General features: G+C 42.8%; 1 protein-coding gene and 1 pseudogene across 3 annotated transcripts; one reads left to right on the plus strand and one right to left on the minus strand.

Annotated features, from left to right (window-relative positions):
- Positions 1 to 222: 222 nt before the first annotated feature.
- Positions 223 to 12,734, minus strand: LOC113006529 (integrator complex subunit 7-like; annotated as a pseudogene). The gene is made up of 20 exons (XR_013901824.1): positions 12,626 to 12,734; positions 11,062 to 11,193; positions 10,543 to 10,689; positions 9,879 to 10,016; positions 9,727 to 9,773; positions 9,242 to 9,441; positions 9,030 to 9,152; positions 8,825 to 8,942; positions 8,604 to 8,738; positions 8,411 to 8,508; positions 7,623 to 7,862; positions 7,279 to 7,416; positions 6,980 to 7,186; positions 6,547 to 6,741; positions 6,083 to 6,186; positions 5,893 to 5,961; positions 4,839 to 4,971; positions 3,896 to 3,994; positions 3,201 to 3,386; positions 223 to 601 (listed from the first exon to the last, which is right to left on the minus strand). The product of XR_013901824.1 is annotated as an integrator complex subunit 7-like (transcript).
- Positions 7,712 to 18,898, plus strand: LOC113006530 (denticleless protein homolog). 2 transcript variants are annotated; one of them, XM_080289806.1, is made up of 14 exons: positions 7,712 to 7,851; positions 15,062 to 15,199; positions 15,301 to 15,393; positions 15,474 to 15,535; positions 15,745 to 15,865; positions 15,958 to 16,023; positions 16,190 to 16,305; positions 16,399 to 16,472; positions 16,572 to 16,678; positions 16,768 to 16,872; positions 17,350 to 17,462; positions 17,585 to 17,674; positions 17,839 to 17,962; positions 18,143 to 18,898. In XM_080289806.1, the coding sequence occupies exons 4-14, from the start codon at positions 15,515 to 15,517 to the stop codon at positions 18,577 to 18,579; spliced, it is 1,374 nt and encodes a 457-aa protein (XP_080145932.1). In that variant the 5' UTR covers positions 7,712 to 7,851; positions 15,062 to 15,199; positions 15,301 to 15,393; positions 15,474 to 15,514; the 3' UTR covers positions 18,580 to 18,898. The 2 variants fall into 2 exon arrangements, with proteins under 2 accessions (XP_080145932.1, XP_025998343.1); XM_026142558.2 differs by lacking the exon at positions 7,712 to 7,851 and adding an exon at positions 13,242 to 13,481.
- The last annotated feature ends 526 nt before the right edge of the window (positions 18,899 to 19,424 follow it).

Below are 19,424 nucleotides of genomic sequence, written 5' to 3' on the forward strand. Positions count from 1 at the left end.
AATCCAAGGACGTTTAGCATTAAACTATCCCAGAGAGGCTACTGCACGCAAGAAATCCTATTTGAAAATATGTGAAAAATTAAAAAGCTGCATTAAATCAGGCATTTTGATGTTATCCAGACAGTAAAAGATATAAAGATGAGCATAGATGAGCATAGATAAAATAGATGAGTTAAAAAAAATAAAGTGTTCAAAAAAAAACAAAACAAAAAACACACTAAGTTATTATTTAAATCAATTTGGTATTTTAATCATTAAAAAATATGTACATATTTAATTTCTACAAGGTCAAGTGCAGAAGGTCAAACTGTAAGCGCTACTAGAAGCGAGTGTATGTGCTCCTCTGTGGCGCGGGCTGAGCTCCGCCCTGCTGCAGCTGGTGACGGAGTTGCTGGGAGTACGGGTCCTCCAGAGACTTTACTGACACCGTCGTCTTGGGCCCCGTCTTCCACTCTATGCCGCTCTCATCCACCACCGAGGCCTCCACGGTGACGGTGTGGGTGCCCAGGATGGAGAAATTCAGCAGGAACTGGGTGCTGAAGTAGTCGTTGTGGGGCTCCACACGCTGCTTGATCTCATTTGTTTTAGTATCTAGTGGAATCTGAAATGGGAAAAAAACTGTTTAAAACGTTTATACTGGTCAAACTGGTCTAATCTGTGTCATTTAATCCATCTAAACTATGTTGTAGTGAGTTGTCCAGTTTTAGAGATCAGCTGAGAAGATCTCTGACCTTTCTTAAACATAGTGAACTAGACAGCACCTCAGAGAAATCACAAGCTCATTACTCACAGCAACGCTAATGTCTATTAAGCTGCTTTGTTAGATACACGTTCTGCTGCTCAGTAATGAAAACATCCAATCAGCCAACCAGATAGCATCATCTCGATGCATTTAGGCATGCAGACGTCATCAAGACAACCTCTGAGTTCGAACTGAGCATCAGAGCATCAAAAGTTAAGGTGTATTTTTGGGCTTTTCGCCTTTATTTGAAAGTCGGGTAGTGCAGAGTAGACAGGAAAGAGGCGAGGAGAGAGCAGGGATATACGCAGCAAGGTGTCAGGGGTCGGACTTGCATGCAGAAGAGCATCTCTGACTGCACAACAGTGAAGCAAATGGGCTGCAGCTGCAGAACAAGAAACAGGAAGCTGTAGCTACAGTGGGGCAAAAAAGTATTTAGTCAGCCACCGATTGTGCAAGTTCCCCCACTTAAAATGATGACAGAGGTCAGTAATTTGCACCAGAGGTACACTTCAACTGTGAGAGACAGAATGTGAAAAAAAAATCCATGAATTCACATGGTAGGATTTGTAAAGAATTTATTCGTAAATCAGGGTGGAAAATAAGTATTTGGTCACCTCAAACATGGAAAATCTCTGGCTCTCACAGACCTGTAACGTCTTCTGTAAGAAGCTTTTCTGTCCCCCACTCGTTACCTGTATGAATGGCACCTGTTTGAACTCATCATCTGTATAAAAGACACCTGTCCACAGCCTCAAACAGTCAGACTCCAAACTCCGCCATGGCCAAGACCAAAGAGCTTTCGAAGGACACCAGGAAAAGTATTGTAGACCTGCACCAGACTGGGAAGAGTGAATCTACAATAGGCAAGCAGCTTGGTGTGAAAAAATCAACTGTGGGAGCAATCATCAGAAAATGGAAGACATACAAGACCACTGATAATCTCCCTCGATCTGGGGCTCCACGCAAGATCTCATCCCGTGGGGTCAAAATGATCATGAGAACGGTGAGCAAAGATCCCAGAACCACACGGGGGGACCTGGTGAATGACCTGCAGAGAGCTGGGACCAAAGTAACAAAGGTCACCATCAGTAACACACTACAACGGCAGGGAATCAAATCCCGCAGTGCCAGACGTGTTCCGCTGCTGAAGCCAGTGCATGTCCAGGCCCGTCTGAAGTTTGCCAGAGAGCACATGGATGATACAGCAGAGGATTGGGAGAATGTCATGTGGTCAGATGAAACCAAAGTAGAACTTTTTGGTATAAACTCAACTCGTCGTGTTTGGAGGAAGAAGAATACTGAGTTGCATCCCAAGAACACCATACCTACTGTGAAGCATGGGGGTGGAAACATCATGCTATGGGGCTGTTTTTCTGCCAAGGGGACAGGACGACTGATCCGTGTTAAGGACAGAATGAATGGGGCCATGTATCGTGAGATTTTGAGCCAAAACCTCCTTCCATCAGTGAGAACTTTGAAGATGAAACGAGGCTGGGTCTTCCAACATGACAATGATCCAAAACACACCGCCCGGGCAACAAAGGAGTGGCTCCGTAAGAAGCATTTGAAAGTCCTGGAGTGGCCTAGCCAGTCTCCAGACCTCAACCCCATAGAAAATCTGTGGCGGGAGTTGAAAGTCCGTGTTGCTCGGCGACAGCCCCAAAACATCACTGCTCTCGAGAAGATCTGCATGGAGGAATGGGCCAAAATACCAGCTACTGTGTGTGCAAACCTGGTAAAGACCTATAGTAAACGTTTGACCTCTGTTATTGCCAACAAAGGTTATGTTACAAAGTATTGAGTTGTATTTTTGTTATTGACCAAATACTTATTTTCCACCCTGATTTACGAATAAATTCTTTACAAATCCTACCATGTGGATTCATGGATTTTTTTTTTCACATTCTGTCTCTCACAGTTGAAGTGTACCTCTGGTGCAAATTACTGACCTCTGTCATCATTTTAGGTGGGGAACTTGCACAATCGGTGGCTGACTAAATACTTTTTTGCCCCACTGTACAAATCACACGGGCTCATCAAAATCAATCTCTAGAAGCCTGGGAAAAGTTGCCTGCTCTGATGAATCTCAGTTTCTGGTGTAACTTAAAAATACAAAATCAAAAATCCACTTGACTGTGTTAAACTGGGACTCATTTGCAGTCATCTGTAATTATTACTATTGACAATAGTGGAAACTATATCCTGCAACATATATGTGGCTGGATAGTGACTGGGAAATTCGTCTTTTAGAACCAATAACATGCTCTTTATGAGGACATGGAGACCTATTTTTATGATATTTAGACAACAAAGAGAGAGTTTACAAATCTGTGTTTAGCATTGTACTCTGTCGCAACAATTGTAAAAGTGGCAATGAAAATAAGATTTGTGACGTCTAAGTTGTTTAAGTGTCAATACAAACTAAGTACATAAAAAAACTTTGACTGAGGCCACACACCTTGTAGTCAGGTCCCGTCTTGCTCTGAAGAACTGAGGTAACATTAAGACAGACTGACTGGATCTTTCTGAAGAGTCCCGGAGTTGAGCCGTGCTGCACCACACCCTCCACCTTCAAGGTCAGCTGCTGAGTGTTCTGCACTGGGATTGGCTCGCTCGGTGTTCGCGGGGATGGTGAAAGGGCGAGCTGGAAAAAACACAACACACATAAACCTTCAGAGTACCAAAGGAAGAATGTCTTCCTTCCTCTGATGAACACCCACCTTATCGGCCAAAACAGATGTACACGTTAAAATACTAAAGTGACACTGTGGAAACGTCTCATGCGTTCCTCTTACAGCGGGCTATTTCCTGGACTATTTCTTGGCTCGACGCACTGCTTTCCAAGAAGCCCAGCCAAGAAACAGTCCAGCACATAATCCCCATAAAAACACAGAGAGGTGATTTTACATAATATATGAATTAGTGCGCTTTAGAAGTGCTGGCAGGCAGATTTTACCTCGTCTCCAGTCTTTGTCCTGAGCTGAGCCTGCCGTCTCCCTGTATTAGCTACATATCTACTCCTAAGCGATATCAATCTTATTATCCAAGTCCAATAAGCAGCTAGCTTGGGGGAAGACAGCCTGTGGTGACTGTGCCTTAGAATATGCATATCATTATTGTGCTTTTCTCTTTAAACCAACGAAAAACAGTTACCTTGATGCTGGTGGACTGCAGCTTTTGGAAGAAATATCTCTGGAAAGACAGCGGCACCTTCAGCAAAGCTATGACAGCATCACAGAGACAGCTGGTGTGCTGAAAAAACAAGCAACACATTTTCATCATTTGCTCCCACTTCATTTTTGTCATTTCCATTTTTTTCCCCCAACCTTAAAGCAACTGAGTGGGGTCCTTTATGACCCTCGCTCTACTGTAATATGAAAGTTCTCCAATTTTTTATTTTATTTTTTTAACCGGACTTTATCTGTCGGTGCGACAGGTTCACGGAAAGTTATGTGAGGTAGTTTGCAGCCCCGCAAAATTAGCTTTTTTTTGCTTTTAACATTATAGATTTTGGTTGTTTGTCTGTGTTTGTTTATGAGATGTTCAAAAAGAACACTAAAGTCCTAGGGTTAAATAAGGTAACACAGACTCTTTGTCAGAGCTACAGTATATGCAGACCATTTGTTGTCAGCCCCTGAGAACCCTTCTAATATTTGGGGTTATATTTCTAATTATTGTAATGTTTTCAGTGTTTCTACATATTCATCCATCCATCACCTCCCACTGATCCAACTCGGAGTTATGGAGACCGCCCTGTGACACTCTCCAGTCTTTCACAGGGCTAACACTGAGAGATGGACAACCATTCACACCTACGGCCAATTTAGAATCACCAGTTAACCTATCAAGCATGTGTTTGTCTGTGGGAGGAAGTACCTGGAATGAAGCCATGCACGAGTTTCTGCACAAACTGTGTGAAATATTACAAAACTGCAAACAAGACGTTTCTTTAGATTTTGTTAAAAAACATTAACAAATAACAGTCACGGACTGACTAAAGAAACAATTTCATCCACACAATTTGGGATTTTTAACTCCTTTGTCTGTGGCATTAGTACCAGACCATCGATGATGAAGTACCGAGTGTTAATCTTACCAGATGTGAGACAGGAGGGTGTTTCTTGGTGAGGCTCTCCGCTTCCTCCAGCACGTGGTTAAAGACCGACATCATCCGTCGCTCATATTCGCTCTCCGTCTGGACAGACCCCACAGTGCCGTACTCCTGAAAACTACATTACAGAAACAGATGGAAGACATGTCGAGGGAATTCACAGAAGGGACCTGTTGCTGCAAAGCGCTTTCTCTACAGATCAGTCGAGTACACGGTCCAGTGGAGGAGCTTTTGTCAAATAAAATAAGGTGCATTTACTTTTATTACACTGTCATACATCTGTGTGCAGCTTATAAAGGGCTACCTCTACATGTGATGCTGAAAGCTAATAAAATAAAACCAAAATATAGAGGAAAAATCCTTAGTTTCACATTTGTTAGTTTAGTAAAAAAAATTCGATGACAAATTGCCTGATGAGGCACTGATGGACATGTTATCTGATACTCTGAAGGTCTACCAGTCTGTGAGTCTACTGCTTTAATGTGGTGGTGTTTTCATTGTAATATATGTGCAGATTTTCATAAACCTAGTCTTTGACACACGTCCTCCATGCAACAATAGCTAAAAACACTAAAACTACCACTGAAAGTCAAAAACTGGACTGAAACTAAACATATTCAAACAACAGAAGATCTGGACTATTCTAGAAGATACACCTGTGGTATCGTTTTGAAAATCTGAGGCAACTTCCTTCTCGAATGACTGTATTTACAAGATTTTCAGAAAACCTGATCGCTGAGATTCAAACTTGTCCGAGATTTTTCTAGATATGCCTATGGTATCAATTTGAGACTCCTATGTTGCCTCGTTCTGGAGTTATCGCATTCACAAACTTGGATATCCACATTGCCCGGCTGGCCAGCAGGGTGACAATAATGCCTTTTACGGCTGAAACAAAACTAAACTCAAACAAGAAATCTGGAAACTAAAAGTAAAGAAAACACAAAACTATAGTAACTCCGGTACAGAAAAACTCAACACAATCTAAACTAGATCCATTCAAATCAAATTATTTGTTGACACTCAGAGCAGCCCTCACCTGGCAGCCTGTGGGTCCAGTATCAAAGCTTCAATCACGTGGGAGACGAGCAAGCAGCTCTGCTGTTGTCTGGGCAAACAGTTAAAGAAAACTTAAGGACATAAGTTATGAGATGATATTTAAAAGGAAAAAAAAAAGAGAGAGAGAAGAAGGAAAGTATAAAAGTATGATGATGTGCGTTTAAGGATACAACTCCACATTGCGAAGGGTTGCATAATCTGCATCAAACGACGACTGGTGTAAGTCAGCATAGCGAGCAGCAAGACTTCTGAACTCATCCATGCACACCTTCATCTGGAGAGAAGAGAAACGCATCGCAGCTTCACAACTATGCTTTTATTCCTCTAGATAAAGCTAGGCAAATAAAATAATTATACTGGCTTTTTGTCGTCCAGTGAAAAGATCCAAGTAAAACTGAGCTACTGACCCGGAGGCCCAAAAGGGAAAACTATATTGAACACTGACCTTAAATCAAATTTACCTCCTAATTAAAAGCAAATACCTCTTCAGCATGATGAACAATCTGCTCCAGTTTGCTGGTGCATTAACAGAAAGCCTAAATAGTGACCTTTGACATGCTGTAACCACAAATTCAAAATAAGTAAATAAATAAAAGGGAGTCCACTCCTCTCAGGCCAAAGTTCAGCATGTCACCTGCATTGAGATGCGGCCACAGCGTTGCAGCTCATTTCCTGAAGTGAGGGCGATGGTGGTTGCGATGGCGGGAGGAGGGCTGGTTTTCAGACTGTTGCAGGTACAAATGAGCTGCGACAAAGCTTGCAGGGTGTCGATCCGGAGCTTAATGAACTCGCACTGGAATGTGAGCGGGCTCAGAGGAGTGCTGGCAGCCTGCAGGGAGGGATTAATCAGATAAATAAGGACACAGCAGTTAAATAGTGGCGCGGCTTGAGTTGATCTAACGAGATTCTAGGTGAGTCACGTCATTAGCAGTTAGAGTTGCTTTGAAATCAGCTCTAATGGCACCCCTCTCCACACTGGCTATCAGCAGCTCTCAGCATCCTGTCACTGGTGATAGATAAACAGTATTAATGCTTTTTGACAAGCAGATGCCTGGCAGTTAACTGACTGTGAGGGAGGCGATGCCCTTTTGGTAGGAGCGCAAGGCCTCTGCGATGGCGCTCATGGCTCCGCTGTAGTCCCCGTCTTCCACGTGACTCAGGCACTGCTCAGCCTGGGAGAACTCCTTCAGGCTGCTCAGCCAGAAGTAGAAGTGCTCCGAGGCCACACGAGTCCGCACACACTGGTACAGCTCGCTGGAGAACTCGTGGCATCCCTGCAGGTGAACGATAAGAAAATAATCATCTTGCCGGAGACCCGAGGCACTTCGTGGCTGTTTGCAACACCGTTTTGATCCAAAGATCTCACCATGCGCGAGGCTTGCCGTGCAATGCGATACACCGTCCAGCCGTTAGCAACGTTCTCCAGCTGCTGTTTGATGACAGTCTTCACTTCGGCTGACAGAGACGACTGGCTTGCAACAAAAATCACTGTTGCCAAGGAAACCTGCAGCAGTGACAGTAGGGGGCGATGAGTGTGAAACTCTAGAGATCGGCGATATGTAAAGGCAGTAAAACAAGGAGGTAAATATTAACAGGATGCTCCTGTGAGGTTCCTCTACCTTCTATTAAAACATGAAGGCTAAATAAAACTGCATCATGTATCATTTAGTCTCACATCAGCTGATGCGTGAACCCTTGCACATCTCTCACCAGAAGCTCCTGCTGCTTATCGGTGGACGAGTGACTGGCCACCCGGTAGAGATCAACCAGATCCCCCAGCATACCGTCCCCCAGCACAGGCAGGTGGGTGGCGATGGCCGCCAGAGCGTGACACATGAGAACACGAGAGGAGTCGCAGGACAAGTGGAGCTGGCCGAGCAGGAATTCCACTGCAGACTGGCTGAGATGGGGTCGACTTTTCAGCAGCTTAACCAATGAGGTGAGAGCTGTCTAAAGTTGAAAACAAGAAAATGCAGAGATGGGTGTTACTACAGCAAAATGTAGGTAAGGGTTGGCTGATGAGTTGAATGTAAGGAGAGGCATGGAGAAACGCTCCCAAAATAATTCTCACCTCATTTGCAAAGTTTGTGCAGCTGGTATTAAAGAAAAACATTTCTTTATTCTAATAGTTAACGAGTATTTTTCAGGCAAACATGAAGAACTACAGGCAACGTGCGCTCAACCCAGGCAATCACTGGGAGATTTTTGTTGTGGCAGATCCTTCGCAACTAATTTCATCCAGTGAGAACCAGAAACCTCCAGGAACCACCGTCAACCAGCTGCCGTTACACATTTCTGTCAGACAAATCCCTGAACCATGTACGCATGAGAAACTTCAATTGGTCCAGTGAGCAGGGCAGGAGTAACAATGAACCTGTAACTCTTAAAAGTCCAGCCAAACCAAACCAGTTTTCCAAATTTAAATTAAAATACATTGTGGTACTTTTTCAGATGTTTTATAATGTAAACTCTGCCTCCTCAGGGGTCTAATGTCTTACTTTCAGTGTGGCTTGTGCACTGGGGCTGTTGTCCTGACTGCACAGCATCAGAAGGGACTCCACTCCCAAAACTGTGTCCTGCTCCAGCTGTACTATATCTGAGGAGGGGGAGATGCACACAACAACAAATATTACCACACTGATTAAGAATTAAAAGCATCCCCCAAATAGGTTATTGCCCAGTCTAACTAACCTTTCTCTGGACAGGAAATGGCAATGTTGGTGAGCACTATGACCCCGTGAGCTGCTACTGCCAGGTTGCTGTGGTAACAGCATTCCTGTGCCAACTTAACCAGGTCAGTGAGCCGGGGTGGAACCAAAGAGCCACCTGAGAAGAAAGTTTTAGAGAATGCAGATCAGTTCAGAGTGGCATTCTTTGTTTCCTAAATGCAGCGATTTAAGCGTAAACATTACCTCCCACATTACTAAAATACTGTTTGATCGCAATAGTTCCAGAGAGGGTGGCGAGAACGGCCAACATCCCCAGCTTCAAACTGTTGTAGGGGATAGTCAAAGCACACTCGCACAGCACCTGCAAAGGTAAAAGCTGTTAGATTGCAGACAGATTTTAAACATCACAACAACCCTACAGTGCAACTGTTGCCATCTGGGGCTCTACCTGAGTGTTTTCTCTTATCCACAGGTGAGGAGCCTTTTTAGCCAGGAGCTTTAAATCGTTAACTGCAAGTCTCTTCACAGCTTTTCTCGGATCATCTTTTAGGTACTGAAGGAGGAGCTGCAGCTGCAAACAGATTAGGAACCAAATCAGAGGTTCACCACAACAAACCGAAAGAAAGGAGGCATTGCTGTGTGCGAGCAAATTGGGTCTACCTGCTTGGGGATATCTATGAGGGAAGAGGCGGCCAGCTGGGTGAAAGTATGCAGGGAGACGATGACCATGGGGGTGGAAGGATAAGAGTTCACCAGATGCTGTAAAAGCTCTCTGCTGCTGGATGCCAGGCTGGCGTCATGATGCATGTGCTGCAGCATGGGGATCAACTTCAGTTTCAGTTCCACAGGAGTGTCTAAACCTGAGGCGGAAGAAAAGATCAATGCAAACGTTATGTAAAAGATGCAGATGTTATCTGCTGGGTTATATTTGGGTTCAGCAAAATGTGTATTTGCAGTCTTTTGTGTTTCTTTTTCTCTGTGATTTCAGCATGAAAAAAAAAAAAAGAATAGCTGCACTCAGTTTTTTTTTTTAGTGAGAAAACTAAAAACAAAAGACATCAGTAATAATGAAGCTTTGAACCACGACAGCTCTCGTTTATCTTCACGTGATCTGAGACATTTTAAATACAGAATAAACATCTTACCTTGAATCATCTCACTAACTTTGTTGCAAATACCAGCTGCAAAGTCTCTGAAAATGAAAAAGAATTAATTAATTAAAAAGCCACACCACAATTAGATCATCTAAAACATCATCCCATACATCAGAGTTCACTTTTAGTCATCGTTTCCTTACTTTGACTGTGCAGAGAAGCTTGCGGCAGCAAAGATGGCTGCCTCGACTTCCACATTGTCGTGAGAGTCCAGGCTTTGGCGAATACTGTGGTGGGCATTCTTCCTCTCTGGGATGATGGAGGCCAAACTACCAAGCATCCTGAACACATAAGACAGCAGGAATTTTCTTTTGAAAAATCTGAGATGACTGAAAAAGACTGTGCACAACAAAGGTGAAGAAGAAAGTGCAGGCAGGGTGGAGTGGATGGAGACTAGTAGTATTAGTATTTAGTATTTATTGTCATTGTCAAGAACAATGAAATTGCGTTTGGGGCTTCCATACAACCCAAAAAAAAGAAGAAAATAATAAATACCCCTTAAAACCCAAGTGTATTGGGGTAATTTGATGAAGATGTTACAATTCTCACAGAGAATGCACAGGATAAGAAAGGAGGGACACCTCAGGTTGAGCATATTGGAGTAAAAGTTAGAGAGGCAAGGCTGAGATGTTTTGGACATGTGCAGAGGAAGGACACTGGATACACTGCAAAGGATGCCAAAGCCAGGCAAGAAGGCCACAAAGGAGGTTTGTAGATGTAGTGAAGGAGGACATGCAGAGGGTTGACAGAAGAGTGTGCTAGGGTCAGATGCGCCACTCGTGTCTATTCATGATTTCACATTATTACCTCAGAGTGATGGCTCTGGCCACAGGGTCATTACTGTGGATGACTGAAAACACCCGTTTCACAAACTCATCCACATTGAGAATCTTCTCCAAATGTTTCTCACTCTGTTGAGTCACTTTGAGTACACAGAGACGTAGAAAGTTGTTACTGGAAAAGAGAAATAAGCTTCTATTAATAAAGATGTTTGTGGCACAGTAAAGCTCATCTTTAACTTCTCGCATCTTCTAAATAGATCTCACCAACTTCAACAACATTCTATTAAAAAGTGCCTAAGATGCACACCTTTATTTATTTAGGCACTTTTGAATAAAATTAAAGTTTGAAAAATCCACTTAAGTAAGAATAGTTTGTTTCTTATTCTTTCTTAAAGTGAAATAAATTCACTCTTTTCTCTACACTCTGAAATGCATTCGGATGCCTATATTAGATTCAGCTATAAAGGAAGTGGGAAACAACTGTCAGTAAAGTAGCCTTTAACAAATAAATACATAAATAAATGATCATCTAAAGCAATCATACCCGAGCCTGAAGATGTCTGCTAGTTTTAAAAAAATGCAGAGTTGATGAGGATGGGAAAGGGGTACTTCTGGAAGAGTTTGGGGAACAAAACCACAGCCTCACACTGCTCACCGAGCTTCCCCGACCTCAACCCTGAAAATAAAGGAATTTCTCCAGTCACAACAAAGCAGGAAGTTTCCATATAGTCCCTAACACTTAACACTAGTGATGTGACGTTCTGTATCGAGGCTTCGAAGCTTGTGTCAAGTAATGGAGGGGGCGTTTCCGCGATGCGTGTATCGAGGCTTGCTTCATTTATGGGAGGAGCTGAAAATGATGACGTCCGAAGCCTCGGTGCCCAGCTGTACCACGTGACTGGTTCATGAAGTGGTTCGAACTTTGCCGCGAGCTATGACAGATATAAACCCCTCAGACTTCATTCAAAAATGTGGGTGTTTGATGGAGAGTTGCGGTTAGAGAGAGTTTGGAGACTGTTTGGAGGTTTATGAGAGTGAGGAGAGAAAGTCAGGAGAGAATGGAGCCAGCTAAGAAGAGGAGGATGTCCTCCCCTGTGTGGGAACATTTTGATCTTATTCCTCCCAACAAGGTATGTAAATTTCTACAGAAGATGTATTTTCATAATACTGATGGTGCAATACAATTTATGTTAAGCTGTTGTTACTTTTGTACAAGGTGAAGTGTTTGCTATGCGCCAGGGAGCTGGGATATAACAACAACACCTCATCCATGCTTAGGCACTACAGAGCTTTGCATGAGAATAAGGGGAACACCGATTGTGGAGCAAGACCAGGTGAGCCATCAAATGTCATGATAATATAGCATGCCGTAATGTTACTAAATGATATAACAATATTATACAGCTGTTATAAGTTACGTGTGTGATATTTATATTTGTGCTTTGTCTTTATTGTCTTTCCTCAGGAGAACAATCTCAAATAGATGAAGACCTGGTTAGCATGGTGATTGAGGACTCCCAGCCATTTAGCATTGTGGAGGACAAAGGATTCAAAAGATTTGTTAAATCATTAAATCCTAGCTATGTTCTCCCCACTAAAGGTCATAAAAGCAGTGAAAATTTAGTTTTTACAGAGTAAAATGTGAACAGGCAGGACTGAGCTGTCCATACCTCAACGTTATAAAAGCACAACCACTGTCCATACCCCAACCACACCTCACCTCACAGTAAATGATCATTTCCATTTTAAGCATTTCCAAATAATCATTTTCCATACTGCCAGTATAAATATACACAGTATACTGCCATCACTACAATATACATGTTTTACACACTCCTTTTGTTGTTGACATTTACAAGCTGTGTGCAAAAGGCCACACTCTTCAAATTCATGCCAACATATATTTTTACGTCCAGTAGGTGTCCTACTAGAGCAAATGAAGCTTCAAGAAGCTTTGCGCTGGGATGAACCAATTGGATGAAAAGCTTCAGTGCTTCATGAAGCTTCATCTGCCCATCACTACTTAACACATGACGAAAAACGACACACCGGATAAGAACACAATCAATGAACCATTTGCTAAGTCTTTAGCCAGCGAGCTAACACACCTTTGTCCAGCTCCATGAGAGCGGAGTTAGCGTCGAGCTCCTGTTCGCCATAACAAGCCACTGACAGGAATGAGCGTGCGGTGGAGAGCGACATTACTGTGCAGTTTTTACTCATTAAAAGAAGATACACTCATGAGATGTTAGCATTTCACTGTTCAGGCGGCATTCAGGAAAACACTGAGGATACAGAGACAGAACATCCGGTCTGGAGATTGACTTTCATAATAAAACGCCAGTTGTTACTTTAGTGCTTCTGTTGAAAAGAACATTTTTACGTGTGATTTTCATAACTTTTGTTGCAGTCACAGATATTCAATTTCTAGTTCAACACTGCGCACAACCTGAAATTGTGTGTTGTCACACAACTTCCAATTATACTTGCACCACTAAATGCACCATCTACATGCAGTTTGGCAGTGGTTGTATACACCAAAGTGTATTTACTAAACTAACAACTGTCTAACAGGATAAACGTGCTATGCAAAGAGGGACTAGTTATTAGTTTAATCGTTTTAAAAATATTTATTTATGCTGAAGGGGCGTCTCCTTCTCCAGTTATGGTGGGAAAGTTTACAAAGAAAGCGGAAGCAGAAGCGCTCCTGCTCAGGAAGTCGCCGTTTCCACCAATGGTTGCGCGTAACGCAAGTTTAGCGGGGAATTCAGTCCTTCTGCTCGGACGATCTCTTCGTGGGAAATAGTACCCCAGCTTCGGCACAGAAAGCGGACCGGCAGAAGCTTGACATCGAGGAAAACGTTACGTTTTTATACAAAAGCCTTTGGATCGAGTTGTGCTGCAGTGCAGGGATGCTTTTCCGCTCAGTGGTGGACAGAGGAGTGGGCAGACGGAGGCAGAATGGTGAGACAGGGATGGGTTATTTGCGCGGCCATGGCTGGGCTTTAGCTAGTCTAACATGGAAGATAATGCAGTCTAACATCTCTGCTTTATGTTTCGAGGAGTCATGCTGCCAAGAGGGCTCCTAGAGTATCATTTGCACTTGCTTTTCTTTTGCCTTCAGTGTGGACTTTAACGTTTAATTCTACTTTCTTCGTGAATGTCTTTGTCGGGCTGTTCAGACTCTTAACTGGTGGCACACCAACAATTAGTGGTGTGCGGATCGATACTGAAATATCGATTCTTCCGATACCAGCAATTTATGTTCTAGAATCGATTCTCATATTATAATATCGATATTTTAGAACTCTGGGGTAAATTTGTAGTTTTTCCATTAAAATGAACGCAGTGGAAAGAAACTATACAATTCGGATCGTCTAATTTGGAAGGAACTACTTCCTCTTACGCCTTTCATAGCCATATGCGGAATACGGCTTTATAAATGTGTCGCAGCCCCTGGCGTGCACACTCACAACAATGGCTGCGCGCAAACAGAGTCCTGTGTGGACACGTTGTTGTGGCAACACCACTGACCTCGTCAAACACCTCTGAGTAAATCACATCACAGAATATGATAAGCTTATGTTGAGGCGAACTGAAGAGGAGGACAGGGAAAGGTGCTGCTAGGGCGAGACAGACGTCTCTCGCAGAGTCCTTTAGTGCTGCAGGCAGGCAACATGCTCAAATAGCGCACAATGTCAGTTTTTTTTATTTTTTATTTCTATATGATTATTCTGCATTATTAAGCAAAACAAACAAGTTGTCTGATGTCCTCTAATCATTATGAAGCAATATGGTTATGTTACTATTACAATTACATAATACAATTATATATTGTATTATGTAATGCAATGAAACCTTAAGTTTTGTACAGAGTATCGGATCAGCATCGCCGATACCACCCTGAATTTTACTTGGTATCGGATCGGAAAGGAAATCAGTGGTACAGGTGATTATAGTAAATGGTCCCAAAAGAAGAAAAACTCAAAATCTTCTGGTAATTCAAAGAATACATACTATTTTTTTCCTGTTAAATAAAATAGGAATTGCCCATTGATTCATTTATAATGAAACCCAGCAAATCTTCTATTTGTTTATTCATTTATTTTATTTTTAATGGTGTCTATTACTTATTTTGGTATAGTATAGCAGGCCAGGGGTGATTTGTTTGTTACTAAGAAGGCTTTAAAAATGACAATGAGTCAAATCTCTGGACCGTTAGTTTGGACTTTCGTGACGTGATCGGTTCACAAGTACAAATGATCCCGTGTGAATAGCAGCCCCAGGATCCTGTTCTTGGCCTACAGGAGCGGCAGCTGGTGTGGTCTTCTGCTGCAATGACTCCAAGGTTCAATGTGTTGCATCTCAGAGATGCTCTTCTGCATATCTTAATTGTAACAAGTGATTATTTGAGTTACAGTTGCCTTCATATCAGCTCAAAGTGGTCTGATGATTGTCCTCTTAAATCTGCAATGCTTTTTCTGTTAGTTTTACTGCTGTGTCTCATTGATGTCCTTCCTCTGACCATGCATCATTCTCTTCAGCTCTCCCTGCAGATCCCCGGTCCAGGTACCCTCTGAGTTCCCTGCTTGAAGGCTACCGATGCGTCCGACATGATGAACATATCTCCTATGGGAACCTTGGCGACTCTGTGCCACCGTTTGGATTAGCTTTCTCCTCTGGTAATTCATTTGTGCTTATCGTTGTAAGTGCAGAGAGAGCAAGGCCCTGTTGTCATTAATCTGTCTAACTGCAGTGTCTCTTTTCTCCTGTTTGTTTTCAGCCAGGGACCTGCAGAACATCCTCGCAGCAGCTAATGAAGAAGGCATTGTTAGGCTCTACAACACAGAGAGCCGTGAATATCCACTTCTTAAAGGTATTCTTGTGACTTGTGTTCATAATTGTCATGCCACGTATTTTGAAATGTTGGTGGCTAAAAGTGTGTTAACCTTGCAGCATGGCTGGCTCATGAGAATGCTGTCTTTGATATTGCCTGGATGCCAGGGGAGCCTCAGTTAGTAAGTGCAAATTCATTCTGTTTAGTCAGAGAATTGCAGAAAGTCAGATTTTTTTGCGTCACCCTCAAATGCATGACTCATGTAATTGCATCTGCCTTACCTGGGATTACTAATTTTGGGGTTTTTTTGTTGTTCTTTATTTTGTTGGAACCCATTAAAAACTCTGAAGCCTTTTCTTATTATTCTTTGGTCATCTGTGATCTCTTCAGGTAACTGCTGCGGGTGACCAGATGGCCAGGCTCTGGGATGTGAAGTCTGGAGAGTTGTTAGGCAGCTTCAAGGGCCACCTCTGCAGTCTTAAGTCTGTTGCATTCGCACCAGAGGAGAAAGGTATACCTTTTACTGAGCTAACATTGTGTTGGCTGTGCATTGATGATATATTGTTGTATCATGTGATTAATACATTTTCTTTTGTCACGCAGCTGTGTTTTCTACTGGAGCCAGAGATGGAAATATTATGATCTGGGACATGAGGTGCAGCAAAAAAGGTATTGATCGGAACAGTAATAGACAATTTAGCAATAAATTTTAAATCATATCTTTAGCCACTTTGTTACTAGCAGCCTGTTGCAAAAACACTTATTTTTTCCTGTTTCTTTAGTTGAATTTATGAAAAATGCCACAACAATAATCAAACTTATGTCTTTCCCTCAGATGGTTTCTACAGACAGGTGAACCAGATCAGCGGAGCTCACAACAAAGCAGAGACCAACCCTCCCTCTAAAACGAAGAAGAGACGGGGCGGCATGCGCGGCATGGCTCCGAGCGTGGTGAGTTTTCTCGACAATCAGCCGTTTAATGGAATGAAAAGAGCGATGCTGCAAATGGAAATCTAATCTTTAGCTACTCCATCTTATTTGCAGGACTCCCAGCAGAGCGTTACAGTGGTTTTGTTCAGGGATCAGCACACCCTCATCTCTTCGGGAGCTGTTGACGGGTAAGAAAAGAAAGGCTTCTTCTCACCTTTTTCACATTTATAAGAGCCGTTACCAGACATTCTCGATCATTTTCTGTCTCCTTCAATTCCCTTTATCAGAGTAATCAAGATGTGGGATTTGAGGAAGAACTACACTGCACACCGTCATGATCCTGTACCCCTGCAGACATTTCCGTATCCAGGTTCTTGCACGCGGACGCGGCTGGGTTAGTTCCCTAACATGCCAAGCATCACCTTTACCTGAAATGTGCAAATAACACACAAATAACCCAGCTGTCTTTTTGACGTGCTGCAGGATATTCCGGACTCGCTCTGGACTCCGCGAGAGCCAACGTGATGTGTAACTGCACAGACGACAGCATCTATATGTTCAGTGTCTGCGGAATAAAAACGACACCAGGTAAAGAAGCTCCTCGCTCTGGCTCAACAGTGCGTGTATGTGCACTAGAGTAGAATAGGTCTTTTTTTCCAGTCACCCATTCATCACTAGATGGCGCTAATGCGCTTTGTTATGGGAGCAAAGCATCCAGCAGCAGAAGCCTCTTGATGCAAATAAAAAGCCATAGATGCTTTGTTTTCTACTGTTACGTGTTAAAGTCTGATCTGAAGTTCTGAATAGCAGTGGGTTAGGTGCTGTTTGACAGGTTGCAATACAGGAAACCATTTCAAAATGCATCATGACAGTTTTTTAATGGAAACGAAAGAGGAAAGTGTTACTAAATGTACAGAAACTAGAGGAAAGTTCAGCATTTCTCTTTTTATTGTTATATACACAGTACTGTACATTTTATCCTTTTATTTGATTGTCCTTAGACTTGTTTGTTCTCTGATCTTTGTGAATATTTTGTCATTTTTAAGAATTATGTTTCATCCACAGTGGCAGTTTTCAGCGGTCACCAGAACTCCTCGTTTTATGTAAAGTCCAGCGTTAGCCCAGATGACCAGTTTTTGGCCAGCGGCTCGAGTGACAACCACACGTACATTTGGAAGGTGCGTTCTCGGTTATATTTTACCTGACGTAATAAAAATTGCTTTATTTTCACTCTGGGGGTTTTCTGGTGTTGAGGAACTGCGAATTTAAGGTTTTTGAACATTTTTTTGTTACATTTCAGATCTCCAATCCTGAACTTCCTCCCATGACGCTTCAAGGTCATAGTGAGGAAGTGACGTCTGTTGCATGGTGTCCGACAGATTTCACTAAGGTAAGACGTGAGTGGTTATACAAGTATGAACACTGCTGTGAATTGGAGGAGTTTTAATGAGCCGAGAAGCACCTGAACCAGCTGCACTTTGCTGGAAGATGCGGGGCGCTCTGACTTTATTCGATTTAATGAGCTTCTTATAAAGCCCTCTGCTCTGTTGGCAGATTGCTTCCTGTTCCGATGACCACACCGTGCGCATCTGGCGACTTCACCGAGAAAATGATGAAGTGCAGTCCTCATTAGGAGAGGCTAACCTAGTAGGCCATGCACGTCCTAAGATTCTCCCAAGTAAGTGCTTCACCTACAATGTATTCTTGTGAATAACTACCGTATAGTCATAAAAGCGTAGAGGTTTCACTTACAGTATGTGCATGTGAATTTGTGCTTCATCATAAATCACTGCTGTCCTGCAGTTAAATACAAAACATGATCACATCTGGACTCACACTACTTTATTCTGCTGTTAAGGGCCTTCCATTCCAGCTGAGACAACCCCTGCCAAGCCCCAGAGGAGAGTGAGCCTTGGTGGCATAGCCTCACCTCAGCCTGCAGCCTGTGCTCCCAGTGGAGCCGCCCTGCCCCTTTCTTCCAGCACCACTACACCCAACCGCTCACAGGACTCTAAAACTGCAGCTGTTCGGCACAGAACTCCGCCCACTATCAAACAGTGGTTGTCCCCAAGCAGCAGAACTTCCGAACAGGCTGGCTCTCCGGCCCATTGGGTGCTGAGCCAGTCTCCCCAGAGCTCTGCAAGCAGCACGCCCCCCACAGAACAACGGGCCAAACGCAGGCTGGAAACCGGTGACGGCTCGTCTTCGAACTGTGAGGGCACTGAGCAGTGCGACCGCGTTACTGAACTCTCTCCTGCAGCCAAGAGGAGCCGGACCTTAGCTTGGTTTGTGTGACCAAAACCAAAGCAAACCAGCAAACAGCAAATATCCACATCCATCATACGCCATGATATTTACTTATCAGTCTTTAGGAACATCATAGATAAAAACAAGCAGCTAGGAGGACTCCTTGTTTAACACTATGCTGTCAGTTAATTGGTATAAATAAAATCATACTGATGAATTCTTGAGTTATGGCCAAAAAAGACATTTTGTGAGGTCATGATGGTGCAGACCATGGATACCATCTAAAATCTGGAAAAAGACCATTCATAAGATGGGATGCATGACTGGACAAAAAATAAATTACTTAATTAAAATCATTCCAAAAGTACATAAATAGTTTTTGCACAGTTTCTTAAAACATGGCTTATCTGACCAATTTATTGTTAGATTAAATGCCAATTAGGATTCCGCCGATTACACAAAACTGCAAAAAGAGTGTTTATTACGATGAATCTACAGCAAAGTTTACAACACATTTTTGTTTGCCACATAACAGGGCAGCACAGCATCATGTTAAGTATGGTATGCAGACCAATCATGAATATAGTCACCCACAGGCCCATTTGGAGTCCAACTGTTTGCCAAACAGCAATGATTAGACTCCACAGCAGGAGCATTTAAAGCAACCAATACCCGCTTGTTTTCAGCATCGTAAAGTCCGGCCACTGAACCTGCTGCAAATGAAGGTGCTTAACCGTTTTCACTTTTGCTTGCAAGGCTTTCTATTAATGCTGATTTAAATTATGGGAAGATTTATGGAAAAAAAAAATCAGATTGCCCTTCCCTTAGAAATTAGAGTAGAAGCAATGTGCGATTAAAGATTGAGATCAAGTCTGATATCAGACTACAACATT

The sequence above is a fragment of the Astatotilapia calliptera genome, chromosome 15 (assembly GCF_964374335.1).
Source record: "Astatotilapia calliptera chromosome 15, fAstCal68.1, whole genome shotgun sequence".
Classification (NCBI taxonomy): Eukaryota; Metazoa; Chordata; class Actinopteri; order Cichliformes; family Cichlidae; genus Astatotilapia; species Astatotilapia calliptera.